Source organism: Brienomyrus brachyistius, chromosome 23 (genome assembly GCF_023856365.1).
Source record: "Brienomyrus brachyistius isolate T26 chromosome 23, BBRACH_0.4, whole genome shotgun sequence".
Taxonomy (NCBI): Eukaryota; Metazoa; Chordata; class Actinopteri; order Osteoglossiformes; family Mormyridae; genus Brienomyrus; species Brienomyrus brachyistius.
This window is the reverse complement of record NC_064555.1, coordinates 19,073,759-19,098,742: the sequence shown is the minus strand read 5'-3', so window position 1 is coordinate 19,098,742 and position 24,984 is coordinate 19,073,759. Positions and strand designations below refer to the sequence as shown.

General features: G+C 46.0%; 1 protein-coding gene across 2 annotated transcripts; it reads right to left on the bottom strand.

Moving 5' to 3' along the window:
* Positions 1-10,319: 10,319 nt before the first annotated feature.
* On the bottom strand, positions 10,320-14,378 carry edn2 (endothelin 2). 2 transcript variants are annotated; one of them, XM_048994499.1, is made up of 5 exons: positions 14,213-14,378; positions 13,451-13,601; positions 12,252-12,365; positions 12,039-12,131; positions 10,320-11,894 (listed from the first exon to the last, which is right to left on the bottom strand). In XM_048994499.1, the coding sequence occupies exons 1-5, from the start codon at positions 14,274-14,276 to the stop codon at positions 11,882-11,884; spliced, it is 435 nt and encodes a 144-aa protein (XP_048850456.1). In that variant the 5' UTR covers positions 14,277-14,378; the 3' UTR covers positions 10,320-11,881. The 2 variants fall into 2 exon arrangements, with proteins under 2 accessions (XP_048850456.1, XP_048850455.1); XM_048994498.1 differs by having other exon boundaries at positions 13,451-14,352.
* Between the last annotated feature and the right edge of the window lie 10,606 nt (positions 14,379-24,984).

Sequence of the window (24,984 nt, the reverse complement as noted above, 5' to 3'; positions counted from 1 at the left end):
CAATAATATATAAAATGTGTTCTGCAGCAAGAACAGCACACAGTAATGTATATAAGATGTTCCGCAGCAGGAATAGCACACAGTAATGTATAAAAGATGTTCCACAGCAGGTATACCACACAATAATGTATAAAAGATGTGCCACAGCAAGGGTAGCACACAATAATATATAAAAGATTTTCCAAAGCAGAAATACCTCACAATAATAGTACATCTTGATAATATATATGTTACTATATGATAAGAGATGCTCCATAGCAGGTTTCTCATCCAAACTTGAAGGTGCAGGAACAAACTGCTCCATTTTTTCTTGAGAGCCACCAATGAATAAAAATGCAACAAAACTGCACTTAAGAATATCCCAAATGATCCCAAACTGAACATAAAGCCAGGCCCGGGGAGCCAGCAAAGCGCATAGTGGGGGCCCAGTTGGAGTAATTTTGTCTCAGGCTGGGGAATTAGGCACAGTGAGCGTGAATGAAGCTTCTGTCCAGCACAAGGTCTTGGGGGCCTGGAGCCTATGCCAGACTGCATTTAGCACAAGGCAGAGGGACACTGTGGGCGAAATTCTGGTCTGTTGCTGAAAACACACATATTACAGACTATTTAGAAATGCCAGTTCACCTAACTACAGCAGGAGAGAACACAAGGAGAATACACACAGCAGCGGTGTCATTCAGACCTCTGTCCCTGGAGGTGGGAACTGAAACTGCTACCCACTTCAGCACCCCATACATAATATGCTGCAGGAGTTTTTTGCTACTACACTGCCACCCAATGGCAAGTTTTGTTTTTTGCTTCTGTGTGTGTTTTTTTAAGTCAGATCTGCGTGTCTGTATGTGCCAGTGGGAGGGTGTGATTGTATCTGTGTGTGTGTGTGTGTGTGAGAGAGAGAGAGAGAGATGAGGAAGCAAAGCTATTAAGTGTGCTGCGCCTCTAAATCATAGTGACAGATATGCTCACTAGAGGCCGTAGGATTCACATGGAATCTTTGTGAGATATTGCAGAGGTTCTTAGTGCAATTAAGGTCTGATTGCACTGATTAACAGTGTAAGTGGCCAGGGTGTTTCTAATGGGCAAATAAAAGAGATTCTAAAGAGAATGCTGTCTTCCTGTTATGGGGTCCCATGAGAATGTTGTCTTCCTGTTAAGGGGTCCCCGTGAGAATGCTGTCTTCCTGTTAAGGGGTCCCCATGAGAATGCTGTCTTCCTGTTAAGAGGGTCCCCATGAGAATGTTGTCTTCCTGTTAAGGGGTCCCCGTGAGAATGTTGTCTTCCTGTTAAGGGGTCCCCATGAGAATGCTGTCTTCCTGTTAAGGGGGTCCCCATGAGAATGCTGTCTTCCTGTTATGGGGTCCCATGAGAATGCTGTCTTCCTGTTAAGGGGTCCCCGTGAGAATGTTGTCCTCCTGTTAAGGGGTCCCCGTGAGAATGTTGTCTTCCTGTTAAGGGGTCCCCGTGGGAATGTTGTCTTCCTGTTATGGGGTCCCCGTGAGAATGTTGTCTTCCTGTTAAGGGGTCCCCGTGAGAATGCTGTCTTCCTGTTATGGGGTCCCCATGAGAATGCTGTCTTCCTGTTATGGGGTCCCATGAGAATGCTGTCTTCCTGTTAAGGGGTCCCCGTGAGAATGTTGTCTTCCTGTTAAGGGGTCCCCGTGAGAATGCTGTCTTCCTGTTAAGGGGGTCCCCGTGAGAATGCTGTCTTCCTGTTAAGGGGGTCCCCATGAGAATGCTGTCTTCCTGTTAAGGGGGTCCCCATGAGAATGTTGTCTTCCTGTTAAGGGGTCCCCGTGAGAATGTTGTCTTCCTGTTAAGGGGTCCCCGTGAGAATGCTGTCTTCCTGTTAAGGGGGTCCCCATGAGAATGCTGTCTTCCTGTTAAGGGGGTCCCCATGAGAATGCTGTCTTCCTGTTAAGGGGTCTTTGTGGGGGCATATGGGTACCAATAGGCCCAACTATATCTTCAGAAAATGGGATTTATGCAAATCTGGGCTCAGCCATGCCTGTATGTGCACTACATATCAACACATACTGGCCTGTATTAATATGTGATACAGGCTTGCCTGACTGTTCTTCTATGTGGAAACTAACTCTGCAGCATTAAAACATGAAATCAAAGCACATAAAATTAAGGTGATGGATAAGTCCATATCAAAACACTCAGACAGCCTGGAAATGGAGGAACATGACCAACATTCACACACAGCCTAATTGCCCCCCACTTTAGTCACAACAGTAGATTTACATGGATGATGCTTCTGCAAAGCTATTGAGTTCTAACCAGAGGGGCGGAATACCCTGGGCTCTAGCTGGAGTGGTTCTGCAGTCTTTGTGAACCATCCTGGCCTGCAGATGTGCTCGGAATTCCACTGAGAGCTTTGCTAGGATGACACTGGACTTCAGACATTGTTTGCCCCCCCCCCACCCTTTATGGGACTAGGTGCATCTTTTTTCTGTTTGAAGGCTGTGGATCTTACAAGCATGTCTTTGTTTAAGATGTTTTCCCCCCCACACACCTTTTATTGCATGCTTTTATTGCAAGTAATAAGTGAAAGAGAAAATATCTGCCATGTCTCTGTACCACTGAGCTTTAATTGCTCTCTTTTTTCCTACATTACAGCTCCCCTTGGCATAGATTAAGGTTGTTTGCCTTGTGGTGCTGTTTACTATGCAAGAGTCAGAGAAGGTTGAATCTTGGGACTGTTCAGGTCACATACATGACTTCAGTAAGCACCCTGGGTAAAAGCTCAGGTGTGTTTTTTGGGCTTTTACACGCTATCCTTGACAGTGCTGTCGTGCAGGAAGATAAGAGAAAAAGATAAGGATGTTCCCATACAGTTTTACCTGATCAGTGGCCGATTTCTCTGAATCAGTACTGACACGAAAGTACAAGGGCACATCTCCACTGGGACCTTGTGCTCACAGTACTTGAGGTCTTCCCTAGGCTTCTGGTTCTAGCATGGGTTTTAGCATGGTTCTAGCGGTTCTAGCATGGGTTCTTTTGTGCTTCCCCTGAACTTCATGGCATTGACAAGAAATCTGTAGCATGGAAAGTCACAATTTAAGGTGGTGCAAACGATAAATGGTACTTTAGTTTTAGAGTTTAAAGTATTCCATACTGTGAAGGAAGCTCGGTGTTCCCTAACTCATAATCTTGTTGATATCATATACAATATCATTCATTTAAATGTTCTTGGCATCCCTTTGTGTCTGATGAGCTCCTGAGATGCTTAAGGAGGTATGAGAATGTCATGTCTGTCTCTGGCCCTAATCCGTATCTTTAAATAAGGAATATAAGCTGATGATAGTTAAAACAACACATTTCAGCTATTGCAAATGTCATGGTTTATGGCTCAGCGGTCTAAGCTTCTGTGACTGTGACTGGAAGCTTGCTGGTTAAAGCCTCAGCCTCGGTGGACGAGTCATATGTCTGTGGGCCCTTGATCAAGGCCCTTAACCACCAGGGATGATCCTGTATTATAAGGGCCTGGTGGCAACCCTAAGGAGGATTAATCTCTATTCTATTCTGTTGTTGAGGTAGGATCAATCCACAGTGCAGCTTACTAACAAGGTAAGGAATAAGGTAACTATCTAACATGGAACTTAGAAAGACAAGAAACATAAGGGACCAGAAGGGGTCTCAACACAGGCTGGTAGACAAACAGGAACTTAATCAAAGCTAAACATGGGGAAAAAAACAAGCACCAAACACATTGTGGGGAATACACAGGAAGCAATGCAAAGCAACACATACAATGAGCAGCTGAAGGAAAAAAACACAGGCAGGCACATCACATGAAGCTAGACAAGAAGCAGGTGCAAGCCATAACCGATTGACCAAATACTGGGAACTTAGGGTAACAAGGGACAGGTGAGGGTAATGACAATCAAGCAATACACTAGGGCTTAGGAGCGACACAGGAAATGGAAATTAAGAATAAGTACAACATAAGAGACAAGCAAGGATAACTAAGAACAAAGATGCAAAACACGGACCTATACTAAAATACAAGGGCATAACAACAATGGGGAAAAAATAAAACACAAAATGTAGAACAAGGTTGTCCAACAAACCCATGATGGCAGGAGATGCTAGCTTCACAGCACATGCTCTGCCCATTCAGCCACTTGGCGGCCCAGGAAGCAAGGAAACATACTGGGACCTGTGTGGTGAGGAAGGCCGGGGGCCTGTACTGGGAAGCGGGGTTACTGGCTTATCGGGGTAACTTGTCGGATTTAAGGTAGTCTGGGCAAAATGTAAGTGAACGAATATTAAGTTCATTTAAACTGTGGTACCTTAAATCCGACAAGTTACCCCGATAAGCCAGTAACCTCGCTTCGTAGTACAGGCCACAGGTGAAAAATCTAGGGAAACCCAGAAGGGGATGACCAGTGCTAGCAGCTGACCAAACAGGGAAACATACAAGGCCACGACTGATCCTGACATTACTCTACAGAGACATGAAATCATGCAATTTTCCATTTCAGCAGACTTTGAAAAAAAGTCACTACTTTCCATGATGCGATGTAAATGCATCAACAGTCAAGACAAACTGGGCAGTACAGTGCCTTACTATTTTTGGATGAGTTATTTAATATTCCCAGGATACAGTTAATGAATATTAAACTCCGGTTGAAGAATATTTTTTATTTATTGATGATGTGAAGTCAACAGAGTGAATTTTGTTCTACAAAAAAGTTCTTGTCAACAGGGACGTTGAAAGTAGGGGGAGCGGGGGAGATGCATCCCCCCCCCTACATGGACAGACTCCTCCACACCTTCACAATAAATAAATAAATCAACAAGACCGTGTTCCTTATCCTGTACTACGAATTGCACATTACTAGGGCCAATTTGCTTCTGACGCAGTGTGTGAGGATGAGACATCCATCTAAGACATACCATGGTCAGTGTGCACCTCACATGCAGCCATGGAGCGCCAAAATGCCTCGGCACGTGGGGGAATCCCGTCTACCTCAGAGGAATTCACGGCACGCCGGGAGCCAAGATGCGGCAACTCAGAGAGGCTGTTTATGGGAGAGTGGTCACGCTCCCATCGGTGCCGATGGATGGATTTATCCCTTCATTAATGAACAGAGGAGAAAGATGACAATGCTTTTTGGAACAGATATCTCTTAGCTGGTAATTAGATTATGACCCTTATGTAATGCCTGAATCATTCACAGGTTGCCAAACTGCTTTCTCAAATGACAAGCAGAAAGGTGTTTTCTCAAGATCCCTTTAAATATTACAAAACTGAACAATGTCCAGATTCAAGACACCCAGTAGGTGTTTATCTGCAGGCTGTTAGCTCATTTTCCCCCATTAGCTCCAGTAACAATGCCGAAAGTAGTACTTAAATACCATTTTATAAGATTCGATCTGTTTTATGTATACTATTTGACTTAGTGTTTTTCACACAATATTCACCCAAACATAGCAGCCACCTGGATGGTTGGACAGGGTCGATCCTTGTGTGAAAATACAAGGAAAGGGTGGAGGCCATTTTACTTGGAGGGGTTGTTAATGCTGAAATCGGAGGAGCAGAGTGGACTTTGAACAAATTTGTGATTTATTAAAGAGGAATGGACTCAGGACCTATCGTGGCTGACAGACGTTGCCTGAAGCCGTTTAACACACTGAGTCACAGATACACATTCCCTGCAAAGAAGACCTTCTAGTCACTGAAGGGTTCTTCACATAAATGCGCAGCATATTCTTGCACCCATAGATCAGTGACTGAGTTAGAGTGGTGCACACAGAGCACTGCTAGTGCTGTCACTTCCTGACAGCATGCATGATATGATGGATGCGAGTACTGATGTCAGACCACAGCATGTTGGTGATGGAAGCTTCCCTATCTAGAGAGCAGGGAAAATCTCTCTCGGGCTTTTGTCTCTGCCTACATTTAATTGCACCACCTTACTTGCTGCACAAAAAAAAAATGTGATAGGGAGGGTGTAGGCAGGGAGGCCAGAAAGCCGTGACACTGTAAAGTTGAAATAGACACCCGCAGAGATTAGCGCCAATGACCACCGCACCACGATAGCAGCCGGCATAGTACAGGACACGGGTTGCAACAGCTTGACATGCTTGCAGCAGCGATTCTGATCTCATGCAGGTGGAAGACCTTGATAAACGGCATTGATATCCCCAGCGTGTCTGGGGAGAGCCGCACGTAACTTTTCCCTAGTATCTGTGCCTACTCCCCCAGACGACCTCAACGACCTCAACGGAGTTTTCAGACAGATGGTATTCATAGCTTTGGTCCTTATTGAGCTAACATCGGAAATTCATCGCAGAGTCTCAAAGCACTTATGTAAGTCGCTCTGGCTAAGGGCGTCTGCCAAATCCCGTAAATGTAAATGTAAATGTAAATGAAGAGCCGACATATACCAGTGTTTATCAGGACATTAAGGCCACGGAAGTTATGATTGTTAACGATAGCATACAAGATAGAGCCCCTTGGTCAATAATAGGGATGTCCATTGGTATTGATTGGTACATTTCATAATGATACTGAAGGATGCTTTTGACAATGAGTTAAGCTACTCAATTGGCATTGCATGCAGGGTGCCCCACTGCCTTGGCCTGGGTAAGTCCCTGGAATGGGTGGATGGATTGAATGATAATAATAATATTAATAATAATAAAACAAAATAGCAAGTAGCAAGAAAGGAGTGTTGAGCTGAAAAACACAACTAAAAACGGAAAGGCATCTTACCAGCATCTTGCCCTGATTCTGAAAGCTAGGTAAGATTGGAGGCTCATTTACCAACAGCTATGACAGGAATGATATTCTCTGTCAGATTTCAGGAAGCGTCTCCCCATCTATAATTCTTCTCTTCAGACTGAAGTCATTGAAGATCTTGCCCTGACGTGAGCCGGGAGCTAATCTACGTGCCATTTGTCTTACTGCATTTGTCAGCATGCTGAGGCACCGTGGGAGGACCAGATTAATGAGTGACTGTGTGCAGACCCCAGCAGGCTGATCGGCAAGGCAGGGGGTATCTGGTGTCTGATTAGGCCAGTTCAGGGTCACTGAACAGGACCAGTATCAGTGAATCATCCAGCACACAGGTTTGTTTCAACTACTTCTGCTACAGGTCACAGCTAGGAAAAAGGGCTACTTCCACTACAGGTCACAGCTAAGATAAAAGACAACTTCTGCTACAGATCACAGCTAGGAAAAAGAGCTACTTCTGCTACAGGTCACAGCTAGACAAAAGGGCTGCTTCTGCTACAGGTCACATCTAGGAAAAGGGGCTACTTCTGCTCTTCTTGCACTAGACTGCAGATGGTCCTATAAGAAAGATGGCCTCATTTACCTGCTGGCAGGCTGGCAGACAGGCAGACAGACAGATACACACACTGTGGATTCTGTAGCCACATGAATCTTAAATTTAGGATGATTTTTGATGATTTACTTAAGGGCATTCATCAGACCCTGAGCCTGATGCCATGGCAACAGCATTAGCATTAGCACCCCTGAATGCTCGTAAGTACAGAAAATGGAATTTCTATTTAAGAAGACGGAGAACTGAACGCTTTGTGTACAAGGTTCCCGATGCCAGCTCTAGCCCCATCTGTGAGCAGAAGAACACTTGAAATCCTTTAAACTCAAAGTTCCCTCTTCTCTCTGAAAGGTCTGGTTTGTCTCACATACTAAGAAGAGTAAGTATGTACTGAATAAAAAGAGGAGCTGTAAGTCAGAGCTGTCCCCTAACTAGTGTACACTGCGATCCAGCCCCCTGGTGTGCTGGCTCCTGCCAGCAAGTGAGCGGAAAGCCAAGATGCTGATCAGTGGGTGTGTGAAAGCCTAGCAGAGCCTCATGAGCCTGACGCTATCTCCCCATCTGCTGTACGTGTGCCGCAGCACATGGCAGATCACCCTCACCCTGCCACCAGGTGAATGGTGTCTGAATTCCTTCCAAGATCCAAGCATACTTCCCTCTGGAGACAAGTGAGCTTGGGAGGCCCTGGACTGCAGCAGCCAGCTCTCACTCAGCATCCCTCCCATCATGCATCTTCTGCCCCCGCTTCTGTCACTGGATGCAGGTGGATGGAAGCACTTTAAAACAGGAAATAACAGGAAGTCCTCTGAGAGAAAAACATATCCATGAAACAACGGACCTGCAAAAATCCTATCCCCCACACCCCCACATAGCTTGGTGACCCAAATGGGGTCCATCCAGCAGAAGGCAAGCAATGTGTATTTCCCAGTTCCAGCCACACCAGACCCCACCTTGCCCCAGTAACGCTAGACCCGGTCTAGCTCCTGGCAACCGACAGACACGCTAGCCACACTGAGCTGCGACCTGCTCCAGCCAGGCTGGACCCCGTCCTGTTCCAGTCACGCCAGACCCTGACCTCTTCCAGCCATGCCAGACCCTGCCCTGCTCTAGCAAAATCATACCCCGCCCTGCCCCAGCCATGCCAGGACAGGTCTTGCTCCAGACAACCTACCGGCATGCTGTACATGATGTGGCCCTCACTATTTGGGCCTGGGAGCAGGGCAGCTTCCCTGTAAACAAAAGCAGGAAGCACCAGAATGTTCTGATATGCCGAACAGCCGCAATCAGAGCCTACAGTGGCCCCCGTGGCCTTCTGAGCGGGACACAATAATAACGTACGCACGTACATGCACACTCATACACGCTGTCGCTCAACAGGCAACATTAAAGGCAACTAAAACAATGAGGGGGCTCAGGGCTCGATCACCCTGCAATCACTTCCTACCACCTCCCTTGGCTGGGGGGGGGCACCCACTGGGCCTTTCCGCTGTTTTTCTCTCTCCTACTCCCTCCATTGCTGGAAAGATGAGTGAGGAATGTAGAAAAAGCATCCTGTTTTTCTCCCTCCGAGGGGCTTCGTGAGCCGCCCCGGTGGTGGCCCCCGGCTGCAGAGCCCCCGGCTGCAGAGCCCCCGGCTGCAGAGCCCCCTGCTGGCCTCCGTCAGGCTCATTTCTGCCTCCTCGACAGGTACCTACTGTATCACAGAAATCACATTTACACCTTTTTCTGCCTCGCTGGCATGAAACTGGGTGTAATTCTTGTTCTGTGGACCATGCCGTGTACGATACTGCAGTGTATTGGATTTAAGTAAACAGCCATCTTTAATACAGTTCCTTAACATGTTAACAAGTTTACCTCTTCCATGCATGAATGGAAGGATTTAAAAACACATGCATTCTCCATATGAAGAATTATGCAGGCTTCTTATTTTGTATTGGTGAGCCCTTATATACTATTATTGAATTGCTTAAACCGTTCCATCTTTATTAGAAGTCATAGGAATGGATAATACTTGCATACAAACTGTCCCGGAATCTGTGTGATTATTATGAGTCATCCATAAAAGCATGGCCATTGCTGCCGGCCCTTTCATCGTGACTTAGCAAACAATGAACAACACCACACAATAGACGCATTAGAACACATTCCTTTCCAAAGTGTTCATTGTCCTACATAGGAAAACAACACGAGAAGGAAAACACGAGGAGCCAGCCTGGCTCAGCTCACAACATGCAGCGCATAACGTTCTGAAAATAAGCAATTATGGACAAAGAAAATGTCAGTAATTTCATTGATGGAATCTCATATGGTAAATAGTTCTTATATGTTGTACACACAATTGAACATACATTTTTTTTTTCCACAGGCAACCAAAGTCTTTGTTATTTAATAAGTTATATTTAAGTTTGTTGCTTGACCTTTTTCTTATATTGAGCATTTTAATTCAAGTCACCCAGCTCAACGGAAAGTGAAATGCCGATTAAGGTGGGTTAAAACACTGGTGTTCTTCAAAAGAGAAAACACCTCAAAACTCTAGGAAGAAAACAAAAAGTACAAAAATACTCATGAAATGTCACTGACAGACAGCAATGTAAATACCAACGATTTCTCAGATGTAGGCAGATCTGTAGGACCTTCATCTGGTCGGCACAGAAAGACTCCTGCTGAATTCTTTTCGACCCGAATAAAAGAATGTTTGCTCATGGTAGAAGATAGAATCACGCAATCAGTATATTCAGTATAATCAGTGCCTAACGTGTCTCTATGTTATAAACTACACAGCAAAAACTGTATTACAAACAACGAAATTAATGGAGTAAAGAGCTGTATAAATAACTTTTTTTACAGGAGAAGCGGCTGGAAGGCGGATGACTGGATGGATGGATGGATGGATGGATGGATGGATGGATGGATGGATATGTCATACAGTACCACACCCATCATTTTCTGTTTCTGTATAAAATAAGGAAGCAAACCAGGGAAAATATCTGAATAAAATAATTTATTTACCTTTGATATTCCTGCTTAAAATCATATTATTAAAATAAATACATTCCTTCTACACAGGAACAGAATAAATATGTTTTTATGAGATCAGGTAATTAAATAAACATCTGTGCTAACTTGGTGGACGCGAGACCCAGGCACAGAAAGCCTCATTAAAAATGAGGGTGGGGGGGGGGTACAGGCAGCAGACAGCTAAGAGAGGCAGAAACCCAACCACAGTAACCCAGGCATAAGCAGCCATCTCTACCCCACAAGCTGTCCCCTGTGAATGACCGGCAGTGTTCTGAAGGATAAATTCATCATTTGACCACAAGTACATTAGAGAACCTGTTGACAAAATGAAACAGTAACATAAGTGAAGGTATAAGACAAACATACTGAAAACCCAAACAGGCAAGAACAAGCAAGAGCTCGGCAGTGCAGGTGAAGGTGTGATCACTGTTAAATGTCACTGATCACTGATCTCTGATGCTGACAGATAATTCGCTGTCTCACATCTCTTGATTTGTTTGATGTGAAATCTAGCATTTGCCCTGTACTATACTGTTACCTCCTTAGCAATAAGCACTTTTGAAGAGATCAGCTTTAGTCAGACCTAAACGTTAAGGATTACTTTAGTGTTTTGTGACAGAAAGCAAGTTATGATATCCTTCATACTGGAGACCCATAAAGTGTCTGACATGAATGTTTCTATGGGGAAAAACCCTAAAGCTATGGCTACCCAGCCCCATCCTTATAATCGCAAGTAACCAAACAAAATACGAGACTTTTGCCACTTGTAGTTTTTGTTGATTACAGTCACAGATTTTTATAAACTGAGTCTCCCTTGTGGGACCTGAAGAAATGGTCCCACAGAGTCAAAATAATGGATTTTTATCACATTGTGGAGATTTGGTCACCACAATGTAATGTATACACACACAAATATACACACACACACACACCCATACTCAACATTTCCAAACTGCAGGAGTGACATTGTAGTATAACCACTTGACATATAACACATTAAAACCCTTTTATAGACTAAAAGTCCATAATTTACCATGGTGCTGTACTGACTTACACTCTTGGTACCGGCTCTTTGGCTTGGTCAATGGACACTGGCCATCCCTGGTCAGGGGCCTCAAAGCCAAACTCCGTAGTCAAAACTCACTGCTGCATGCTAACTGCACACACCAAAGCACGACGTCCACAATGGCCACTGATGCCATGTCTGTCCTCTCTGCCTTCCTGCTACAGAGATGGCCTCCTCCACCTGACAGACACCCCCCTGCTTGGGGGCCTTTTTAGCCAGTTCTCATGATGAGCGTCACCATCTCTGGAGGAGTGAGGCCTTGCATTACACCTGAGCTTCACAGAGCAGGAGTCACATGACTCTGAAGGTCCCCTGCTTCCTTGGCTCCATAGCGCTGTATCTCCTGGTATCTTTCTGGAGTCACAACTTTTTTTCTTGTTCTTGGCTCCACTTCCTGGGAAGAGTCGCCTTTGATCAGATGCTCATTCTTCTCATCAACCTCCCCGCTCCATCTGGTGAGAGGACGGCAAACCTTCGGAGGTATCTTCCCAAGGGCTCTGCCCTAGCCTGCCAGCCTGCAGGAGCCAGTGTGATGTGTCAGGTTTACTGTGCCATAAACATTTTACATTTCTGGGTCTCATTTTCCTCTTGTTGCAGATATGACACATTCTCAGCTATTGTTTGTCATTGGGATCCTGCCTGAGTGCTGCTGTACCTACCTGAGGGCGGACAGCAGGCTAGAGCGAGGTGCAAGTGGAACGTTGGCATCCCGGTGACTTGGTCTCACCAGAAGTGGGATAGGATCTTCAGTGCTGCAGTAAAAGGTCCAGAGATCAGAAGGGACAAAGGCTGGCAGGATCAATTGGAGGGAGGGGGGCAGCTAAAATCTCAGTTAGATGAGCTATGGTCTACAGGGTGAGAAATGGACAAACCTTTGGTAGCAGAAGGCAGCACAGGCCTTGTCGTCGGAGTCGACACACTCACAGCGGCCAGCAGAGCGGCGCCTTCTAGACAGGGGGCTTCCCAGGCCGTAGGGGATAGTCTTACTGCATGGGAGGGGAAACATTGTTGTATCATTAAAACACCAGAACACAAAGTCTATGTTTCAAATGCCAATCTTTCTCTGTATATTCACCATGTCTGTTATCCCCTTGGGAAAATATTTTTTATGCCCCCCCCCCCAACTTGCTCTAGTGACAAGGGGCAGCCACGCATAGCAGCACCCAGGGAGCTGGGGGTTAAGGCCTTGCTTGAGGACACGCAGATGTGACAAGGCCGGGCTCAAACCAGTGACCTTCTGCTCACAGGCACACAGGCTTAGCCCCTGCGCCACATGCAGCCCCCCCCCCATCCACAGGCACTCCCTTTCTGCAGCTATAAGCAGTCCTGCTGATGTTACAGTGCAAATCTGTTCTAACGCCATTGATATATTAGTAGCCTAGTCCAATATAACATGAATTTGCATTTGTATTGATGCGATTCTCAGTCAGCGAGAACAGCACAACGCGAAATACAGTGTAATATGGTCTTAAGTAGAAACACTACTTGCACGTAAAGACAGCTATTCAAGTGAGTGACAGCGACTCATGAACAAGTTATTCTTATGAACTGATTCTTTTCAGTGAATTGAACTGGTTTTCAAATCTGAAAAGAATCAAATTTTTTGTACATCCACGCATTACATAGGTCAAAGTGTTAAAAAATCAAAAAATATTTCAGAAATTAACATATAAAAACATACAGCTAGATTATTTTATCATAACGTATTATTGTACACGGTCATCACTGTTTTAGTTTTTATTGCATTGCCGTTGATTGTAACTTACATTAAAACACAGTACTGTATTTTTCCCATAGATGTCTATGATATTTTTTTATGTATTATTATTTCTTAGATTAAAATCTTAAAATGTGTATAATTACTGACCACTGGTATAATCGTTTTTATCTTTTAATTGGTTTTCTTTGGAGTAAGTGACTGGTTTGGAGTTACAACCACCTACCCATACGTTTCCCGTTGGATATGGGATTTTGGTACATAATGTTAGAGAACCCGAGGTTCTCCAGGTACGCATTAGTTGCCCTGCAGCAGGACTGACCATACGCTTCAGAACCGCGTGCACATCAGTACCTGGGCGTGTTGACCCAGATGATGTCCAGGTGGCAGAAGTAGATGCACTCCATGTCGAGCCAGTTGCTGCAGGAGCAGCGTTTGGCCCGGATCCGGTGAGCAGCAGGATGGCTGTGGACCGCGTGCTCCCTGGGGACAGGGAGACCTGCACCTGTGGAGAGGATGTGCATGAGCAGAACCTGCAGAATGATCCAAGTCATGTGTGCAGATATATTCGTTACATACATTGTCCATGGTGATGGATTATACCCAGCAATCAGTAAACAAGTGTGAATCCCAGGCAGACAAAGCCTAAAATGTGTCATGTGTCCATCAAAGTACTGGGTTATCTTTAGCTTTATGGAGTTTATCTGAGTCACGGAGTGGTAAATGTCAAGGCCCCCCTGGCAGAGACCAGTATTTTACTGCAATTTCCCAGATAACAAACTGCGATCAGAGGTGGAAGGAATAAATACTGACTGTGACCCCCCACTTAGAGGTATCAAGCATGCTGGCTCCTTTAACGACATCTATCAGATAAGCCAGTCCCTGCTTCCTGCCCTGACACACTTAGCTCCTTCACTATACGCGTTCAGCACAGAAGCAAAGTTCTTCACCTGCAGTCATTCTACAAATTTTAAAGATCGAAGGCATTATTTCCGACGCCTCTTCAATGCATGAGCTCAGTCTGTAATTGATGCATGAAGCATGAAGGAGCCTGACACTTGTGACTAATCAAGAGCATGTGTCACTGCAGCAGCAGAGTAAGAAGAGGACACCTACCTTCTTCTGGTGTCACGCAGATGGTGACAGCGAGAGTCAGCACTGTGACTAAGGATAGAGCCATTGTAAATATCTGCAGTGCGGTGTTTACAACACAGATTGATCTGCAACCTCAAAGGTACGACTGATAGCTTTGGCTCCTGAGACAAGCTCCACCAACAGGTGCTTCTCTACAGCTGAGCTGTGTGTCGGTCCTTATATGTACCACCACTTAGAATGACATCACGGAGGCCACACCCCCTATTTCTCTCCATAGTTACACAATGTTAGTACTCCAGCTGCCTCCTTGCATTCCAAGCATCACAGAAACCCCGTGGGTGGGGGCAGAGGAAGTGAAGAAAGATCATTTCCATTGGCTCAGCCCCATTGTGTTCGTTGCTGACACAGACAGCAGACAGCTATTCCCTCGTTCCCTGGAATATCAGCAGCTCTGTGCTCTGCAGTGGGGGGTGGGGGGGGGGCTCCCCTGGTGGCATGATGTGTAGAAGATAAGAGTCGACCTTCACGCTGCTCCTGTCCAAGCAGGAACTTTCCTTGAGTTTTTGAGCCACTTGCTCCTGCTAGCTGACTCTGATGATTCACTACATAATATCAAATACTGCTGCAGGACTCCACAATTCAGTAGCCACATATTATATTTGTATAAGACTCATCCCAAAGTATGACACCATTATACTCCAGTACCCTCTGGCCCAAGAGAACCAGCTGCCACCCCCATGAATCCTACTAACCCTATCCCTATGAATCGTACTAACCCAGGATGTCACACTGTCACCCTGGTCAGTAACTGCCAATGAGAGGACTTCCTTGTTTCCTTTGTAGAGGAACTTCCCAAATGTACTGTGATAAGCAAATACTGCCAGTAACCTCATGCAAAGTTAACCTCAAATCTGATCCACAGGGCCCACATGGCTTAGCTGTCCGCTGGCAGGGAACCAACACCAGAGAGAAAAGTGCCCACAAGCCTAATCAGATTAATGAAATCAAGACGTTCTTTCCATAAAGAGCTTTGTGCCTGTGCATTAGTATTAGCCTCTGGTCTGATATAAGATCCCCTAATGCAGACAGCGTACATCTACATCAAGGTGAGCCTCCAAGCTGATGGTGTTTGTGAATGTGAGGTGGTTGGATAGAAGCTCCGCTAATCCTAATAACACGCCCAAGCTAGTACAGCTGGTGCTCAGCGACTGTGGTCTACATGATCTTACAGTTTGTCCTAGAGAGTGGGGTACATGGTCACTCCAGGTAATCACTGCGGGCATATTACATGGAAATAATATGAATAATACAGACGGCTGTATAAGAGAGTGGTGATAGAGACGGCTGTATAAGAGAGTGGTGATAGAGACGGCCGTATAGGAGAGTGGTGATAGAGACGGCCGTATAGGAGAGTGGTGATAGAGACGGCCGTATAGGAGAGTGGTGATAGAGACGGCCGTATAGGAGAGTGGTGATAGAGACGGCCGTATAGGTGAGTGGTGACAGAGATATCCGTATAGCAGAGTGGTGACATAGACGTCCGTATAGGAGAGTGGTGACATAGACGGCCGTATAGGAGAGTGGTGACAGAGACGGCCATATAGGAGAGTCGTGACAGAGACGGCCGTATAGGAGAGTCGTGACAGAGACGTCCGTATAGGAGAGTGGTGACATAGACGTCCGTATAGGAGAGTGGTGACAGAGACGGCCGTATAGGAGAGTGGTGATAGAGACGGCCGTATAGGAGTGTGGTGACATAGACGGCCGTATAAGAGAGTGCTGACATAGACGTCCGTATAGGAGAGTGGTGATAGAGACGGCTGTATAGGAGAGTGGTGACATAGACGTCCGTATAGGAGAGTGGTGATAGAGACGGCCGTATAGGAGTGTGGTGACATAGACGGCCGTATAAGAGAGTGCTGACATAGACGTCCGTATAGGAGAGTGGTGATAGAGACGGCTGTATAGGAGAGTGGTGACATAGACGTCCGTATAGGAGAGTGGTGACAGAGACGGCCGTATAGGAGAGTGGTGATAGAGACGGCCGTATAGGAGAGTGGTGACATAGACGGCCGTATAGGAGAGTGGTGATAGAGACGGCCGTATAGGAGAGTGGTGACATAGACGTCCGTATAGGAGAGTGGTGATATGCTATGAAAAGGTCTTGTTGCTCACAGCATTCCTCTAGCTTCCTTACTGTAGACATCTTCGCCTCTTCCCGAAGCCACACTGTGCCTCTGGCAGCAGACGCTCTGTTAGATACTCCACAGCCTGGCCAGCAAGAGCAAGCAGTGATGTGCCACTGCTGCAGATGGGTTTGTCACCCTTGTTGTTATAATGTGATAATATTGGCATCCCTCCATTGTTCAGGGATACGTACACATGACACATATCACACACCCAGACACACACACACACCCAGGCACACAGATCACACCCACACACAAATCACACATACACACCCAAGCACACAGATTACACACACACACCCAGGCACACATCACACACACAGACACACACACACACAGATACACAGATAACCCACACACCCAGACACACACACACAGGTCACACATACACCCAGGCACACAGATCACACAGACACACCCAGGCACACAGATCACACACAGAGATCACACACACACCCAGGCACATAGATCACACACACCCAGGCAGACACACACGCACCCAGGCACACATCACACACACAGACACACACACACACAGATACACAGATAACCCACACACCCAGACACACACACACACACCCAGGCACACATCACACACACCCGCAGATCACACACACACACCCAGGCACACATTACACACACACACACACACACAGATCACACACACACACACCCAGGTACACAGATCACACACATACACACAGATCATGCACACACACACCCAGGCACACAGATCACACACACACCCAGATATATACACACACACCCAGGCACACATCACACACACAAACACCCAGGCACACAGATCACACACACACCCAGACACACACACACACACCCAGGCACACATCACACACACACCCAGGCACAAAGATCACACACACACCTAGACACACACACACACACACACATACACCCAGGCACACAGATCACACACACCCCCAGACACACACACACACACACACACACACAGGCACACATCACACACACACACACACACACCCAGGCACACAGATCACACACACACCCAGACACACACCCAGGCACACAGATCACACACACACCCCCAGACACACACACACACCCAGGCACAGAGATCACACACACCCAGACACACACACACACACATCCAGGCACACATCACACACACACACACACACACACCCAGGCACACAGATCACACACACCCCCAGACACACACACACACACACACACACACAGGCACACATCACACACACACACACACACACCCAGGCACACAGATCACACACACACCCAGACACACACCCAGGCACACAGATCACACACACACCCCCAGACACACACACACACCCAGGCACAGAGATCACACACACCCAGACACACACACACACACATCCAGGCACACATCACACACACACACACACACACACATACATACCCAGACACACACACACACCCAGGCACACAGATCACACACACACACAAATCACACACACACACACCAAAGCACACAGATCACACACACACCCCCAGGCACGCAGATCACACACAGACACACACACACACAGATACACAGATAACCCACACACCCAGAACACACACAGAGATCACACATACACCCAGGCACACAGATCACACAGACACACCCAGGCACACAGATCACACACAGAGATCACACACCCAGGCAGACACACACGCACCCAGGCACACATCACACACACAGACACACACACACAGATACACAGATAACCCACACACCCAGACACACACACACACACCCAGGCACACATCACACACACCCGCAGATCACACACACACACTCAGGCACACATTACACACACACACACACACACACACAGATCACACACACACACACCCAGGTACACAGATCACACACATACACACAGATCATGCACACACACACCCAGGCACACAGATCACACACACACCCAGATATATACACACACACCCAGGCACACATCACACACACAAACACCCAGGCACACAGATCACACACACACCCAGACACACACACACACACCCAGGCACACATCACACACACACCCAGGCACAAAGATCACACACACACCTAGACACACACACACACACACACACCCAGGCACACAGATCACACACACCCCCAGACACACACACACACACACACACACACAGGCACACATCACACACACACACACACACACCCAGGCACACAGATCACACACACACCCAGACACACACCCAGGCACACAGATCACACACACACCCCCAGACACACACACACACCCAGGCACAGAGATCACACACACCCAGACACACACACACACACATCCAGGCACACATCACACACACACACACACACACACATACATACCCAGACACACACACACACACACACACCCAGGCACACAGATCACACACACCCCCAGACACACACACACACACACACACACACACACACAGGCACACATCACACACACACACACACACACACACACACACCCAGGCACACAGATCACACACACACCCAGACACACACCCAGGCACACAGATCACACACACACCCCCAGACACACACACACACCCAGGCACAGAGATCACACACACCCAGACACACACACACACACATCCAGGCACACATCACACACACACACACACACATACATACCCAGACACACACACACACACCCAGGCACACAGATCACACACACACACAAATCACACACACACACACCAAAGCACACAGATCACACACACACCCCCAGGCACGCAGATCACACACACAGATCACACACACACACCCAGGCACACAGATCACACACACAGATCACACACACACACCCAGGCACACAGATCACACACACACACCCAGGCACACAGATCACACACACAGATCACACACACACACCCAGGCACACAGATCACACACACAGATCACACACACACACCCAGGCACACAGATCACACACACACACACCTAGGCACACAGATCACACACACAGATCACACACACACAGACACTATCACAGACATAGAAACATTACACACACAGGGACACAGTACACACACATACAGGCATCATACACTTTATACACAATGTCTGGTTTCAGGTCTCATAAAATTGTAAGGCGGTTAGTCAGTGATACTGGCGAAATGAACAACAACATGAGCTCATATCAGCAGCGTCACTGACCTTGCTGTGTGACCTTCATGGGCATGTTCATGGATCGCTGTTGGCAGGAAAGTTGCCATAATACTGACCAAAGGTACAAAATGAGCCAAGTTCTGAGTCATATACTGATGATTAAATACTGAGAAAGGTCATACACCTGATAGCCATCTCAAATTATTATTAGTTTAGCAGGTAGTTTCACCCATATTAATATACATGTAATCATTTTTAAGCAGTTAATTCCACAGGATATCACGGGGAGAATGGCAGCTTTGTGCTGTGCTATACGGCACTGAACTTTCTCTAAAGGATCTCAAAGCTTCCTTATCGCCAATGCAGCTTAATGACCATTCTCCCTGTACAGCAGTCACATCAGCACCAGCAGCAAAACCAGACAGGCAGTCTGCAAATCCCCCTCATCCAATAAGGTAAGGAATCACCGGTAGCGGAAGGCAGAGGGCGATGTCATCACACTCACAACAATGGTATGTCAGAGGCCGCTTGTGCCGTATTTGTCTTTCAAGTGGATTGTGCAAATATTTGTCCAGTGTTGAGTACTGTTGGAATGTGAACAGAGGTAGAAGAGAGAGTGACACCCCCTCCCCCCCACCAACGATAGAGGCAAGTATGAAGCAGCCTCACTGCTGCTGGAATGTGAAGAGGTAGATGAGAGAATGACCCCCCCCTACCAAAGACAGAGGCGAGTGTGGAGCAGCCTCACTGTTGCTGAAAGGTAAACAGAGGTAGATGAGAGAATGACCCCCCCCCCAAAGGCAGAGGTGAGTGTGGAGCAGCCTCACTGCTGCTGAAAGGTAAACAGAGGTAGATGAGAGAATAACCCCCCCACCCCCAAAGACAGAGGTGAGTGTGGAGCAGCCGTACTACTGGAATGTGAACATACAGTACTGTGCAAAAGTCTTAGGCAGGCAAAGAAAATGATGTTCAGATTATCCTCCTGTTGGTGTAAATCTATGATATGATGCCTGTCAAAGTGTGTCAGTTTAGCCATTTCAGAACCTCTGCTAAAATCATCCTAGTATTTGCAGCGACCGTCCAGTGCAGCCATGTATTTTTTGACTTGGCCACTAGCAGACCTCATACAGCTAGTCAATCTCTCACTGACTTTTTAAACCAGTATAATTAATTATTTAATTGAGCTGTTGGTGAAATTTAACAAAATCATGGAACGGCTGAGGTGCCCCTGAGGAGAAGTTTGGGAACTGAAGCGGTGTTCATCTAGCCATCCAACCAGATATCAGTAACTTTTTAGAAAACAGAAGAAATTATTACTAGTTTTTATTGTGTTACTCTTAATTTGCACATGTTCTAATATTAAATTGTGTTTTTTTGTTCTAAGCTAAAGTACACTTGCTACCCAGACAAACAGCTTTAAATATTTCTTTGGACTGCCTAAGACTTTTGCACAGTACTGTAGGTTGAACAGAGAATGACACAGCCCCCCCCCCCCCAAAGATAGACGCGAGTGTGGAGCAGTCTCACTGCCGGCCTGCGCAGACAGGCCTTATCCACTTCCTTTTCCGGCACATATGAATGAGACACAGGAATGCAAACCAGCCGACACAAACAGTCCGATATGGTGCATTCCGGAGAATTCCTTGGGCCCCAGGAATGCATTAATCAACTTGTACTGCAAGTCTCTGCCCCCATTTCACCCAACAAAACAACCCAGACACAAAGAAAGAGAGAGAGACTGAAGCTCTCAGACCCGCAAACAGAAACTGCTGAGACTCACTGATTCATGGAAATGGAAAAAAACCAGGACTGATGCCCCCCCCAGGCAGCACTGTGAGCCGGAGCTACCTCTCTCTGATTGGCTGTGATTTCAGAGGCCAGTTCAGCTGAGTGGACCCTCCTCGCGTTCACCATGAACTGGGCGCCTAAGGCTGATTCTCTCATACGTTCCTCCAATAGCCCACGGGCTATGAGTGACTGTAAAGTTTGACACTAAGTGTGCACATGCAAAGTGTCAGCTGAGGGTAGATACGCCCCACGGCTGTAGAATAAGGGCACAGATAGACCCATATCCACTCCTTCTGTTGCAAGAGTGAAGAGAAATATGTCCTTTAATGGTCACATGCTGTGGGACCTCAACAGACAGCAACTCAGAGAGGGAGAGTGACACAGGATCCACATCTTCTATGCGTCTGTGGTCTCTCTTTGAAATGTTAGTCCTTTTAATGAATGGTTAACGCCACGGAATACACAGCCTGTACTACAAAATTGCTTTGGAATTAAAGATGCTGAAACATAAGGGAAAATACTCAAACTTGATATGTGGAACAAGATTCTGAGATGCTCTGCTCCATTGTGGCTCATGTGCACTATGGTGAAGCATCAGGATGGTGCACACGTACGTACTCACACTTGACCTGTGACAGACATCCCGTCTAGTGTGTTTTCTTTGATAGATAAGCGTTTGGAAGATGGATGGATGGATGGATGGATATTAGAATTTTTATTTCCTCCATCCAGTAACCATTCCTAGTGTATTTTACAACAAGGGCATATGTTTAGCCAGGCGGCAATATGCTGTGAGATTATACAAGAACACACTCACGCGTCCCATTGACTCCAAAAACAATCTATTTTTGACACATAGTTGCCAATTTTCTTTATCGTTCTGAAAGTGGCACAAACTTTTGACACAAATCCTTTTGCAAAAGCTTGAGGTGAAATGCCCTTGGATGAGGACATCAACCACAATTAGCCATCTAAAGACATGAATACTGGTCTCCAAAGTTTTTAAGGTTGACAAAGAAAATTAGATACTAGTTATTTAATAACACTTTGAGAATTTGGCTGCGGCTTTTGTATAGAAAACACCATACTAAGTGTTAGATTTTCTTTTTAATTTTTTATTTATTTGTTTGTATGCTTGCTTGTTTATTTATTTTTCAGAAAGTTTAAATGTCATTACGTTACAACAAGGGCTCCTGACTAACTTTTCCCACCAGTAGCGCTGGCGATCCTTACAGAAAATGTTAAGGGCACCAACACAAAATCTTCAACACAACACATTCATGTTTTTTTCTATCTTAATGGTATTACTGATAAATGCTTTGGTAATAAACATACAATTCATTTCATTCAGTTTTAAAGGAAAAAGTGACAGAGTGAAAAGAAAAAAAATCATAACGTAAAATGGTGCTTTTTGAAACATAAACACCGAAGTTTGTGTCACTGTGACCAAAGGGCCAAGCAAGAGCGAGAGAACTTATGGAACAGACACTGGCAGTAGTTCTACTTATAAATGTGTTTTCGGTTCGTAAATTCAAGTACAGACGTGTAAGTGGAGTCATCCTGCATTAACCCTGGTAGGAATCAATACGTGGAACCATAATCCAAATGTCTTATCTGTATTTTTATCGCACAACTGTATATTTCAACGCATGCAAATATGCATGCAAACATTATCAAATTCCAGGTTCTTAATTTAAAGCCGTTTCTAATTTACACACCAATCCTCACTCCCTCCTGCTGCTTTACACAATAAACATCCATCCATCCAAACCGCTTATCCTACTGGGTTGCAGGGTGTCCGGAGCCTATCCTGGAAGCAATGGGCACGAGGCAGGGAACAACCCAGGATGGGGGACCAGCCCATCGCAGGGCACACTCACACATGTACTCCTACGGGCAATTTAGTAACTCCAATTAGCCTCAGCATGTCTTTGGACTGTGGGGGGAAACCGGAGGACACCCCACAACAACATGGGGAGAACATGCAAACTCCATACACATGACCCAGGCGGAGACTCGAACCCGGGTCCCAGAGGTGTGAGGCAACGGTGCTAACCACTGCACCACCATGCTGTCCCACACAATAAACAATGCTGGTTTAAAAAAAAAATAAAAAATGGCAAGTAGAACTGTTGCACCTAGTTATAAAATTTAGTCACACTGTCTCAAAAATGCAACTAAATGGTCGCAGTCTGGAGTCCTAGTTATAATCAAAATGCTTATTCCGGATGTCATTCGGAGTGACTGGGGTATGTTACAGAGATTACAGAGGCTGGGGACAGAAAGGATGTTGAATGGTAAGTATAATGTCCAAAGCTTTGGCATTCACTGAGGTCTGTGTGTGTATTGTGTTTAAATGTCTGTCAATTGAAGAGGTAAGCACAGCACATATGATGTGCTTGATGTTCTGCACAGCACCAGAGGAGCCTCACACCTGCAAGGGTTCGAGTTAGGGCTTGATACCTGACCCACAACACACTCATTTATGAGGATGGTTCTCACCAGCTGTAAAGACAAAGTATTGGTGTCTGAATTGTTCAGAGTATGATTGCCTGTGTAAGGTGTGCCCGGGGGTGGACAGGCTCCTCATTCAGGAAGCCCCCTACCTTGTGCCCTGGGGTGGACAGACATCCGCTCCACGTCGCCCCCTTTCGTCTTCCCTTCGGAGGACAGGCTTCTGATCCAGAGAACCCCCTACCTTGTGCCCTGTGGTGGACAGATATACACTCCACGTTGTCTCCTTTTGCGTTTCCTGTCATGGACAGGCTTCTGATCCAGAGAACCCCCTACCTTGTGCCCATTGGTGGACAGACATCCACTCCACGTCGTCCCCTTTTGTGTTTCTGTGGTGGACAGGCTTCTCATCCAGGGAACCCCCTACCTTGTGCCTTGCAGTGGACAGACATCCACTCCACGTCGTCCCCTTTGGGTTTCCTGTGGTGGACAGGCTTCTCATCCAGGGAACCCCCTACCTTGTGCCCATTGGTGGACAGACATCCGCTCCATGTTCCAAGCTAACACTACATTCCAGCAGCAATTACTAACAGTCAGATATTTGCATAAGCCTTTAGGAAAATATTTGCAACATGAGTCATTTGTAAGATTCTTTTATAGACCATGACATCATTTCCCCCTTCCTGTGCAGATTATTCTAAATTTTACACCTTAATTTAATTTTTTTCATGAACAATTTTATAAATCTAAGGTGATGCAGTGGTTGCAGTTGAGATCCAGTTACAGAAAAGAGCTTGATGTTAAGCCAGACTGTAAAAAGGAATTACTTTGGTATTATGTAAAAGTTACGTAGAACTGGTAATATATTTGGTTAAAAGCATTAACTGTAGCACTGAAACTGTAGTTTTATGTTGGCACTGTGTTTTTTGTTTCCTGGTTGGTCACTGCAGACTGCTGATTACTCTCTGCTTCCCTCTAGTGATTGAAAAACCATTTATCATGTGACTCCATCCTCCAGCACGTAGATATGCAAACGTGTGTATTTATCAACACAAACTCATATACCAAATAAGACACCCAGGTATCAGAAGAATACTAACCATAGGTTTTATAAAACATGCTTATTACAGATATAAATCCATATGCACCATAAAATGCTTTCCCTAAGTATACAAATATTGCTCAAGTACATGTTTTTGGTAAAGCTGTATATAAAGACACTAAGCCGGTGAGAGACA

What these genes read in the sequence shown, in the direction of transcription:
- edn2 (XM_048994498.1), bottom strand. Translation starts at nt 13,755, where the DNA reads ATGACACATTTTAGGCTTTGTCTGCCTGGGATTCACACTTGTTTACTG. An exon ending in ATCTGGGTCAACACGCCCAG is followed by an intron (nt 12,366 to 13,450) that starts GTACTGATGTGC and finishes CCTCCCATGCAG; the next exon opens with TAAGACTATCCCCTACGGCC. An exon ending in GCTGCCTTCTGCTACCAAAG is followed by an intron (nt 12,132 to 12,251) that starts GTTTGTCCATTT and finishes CTTTTACTGCAG; the next exon opens with CACTGAAGATCCTATCCCAC.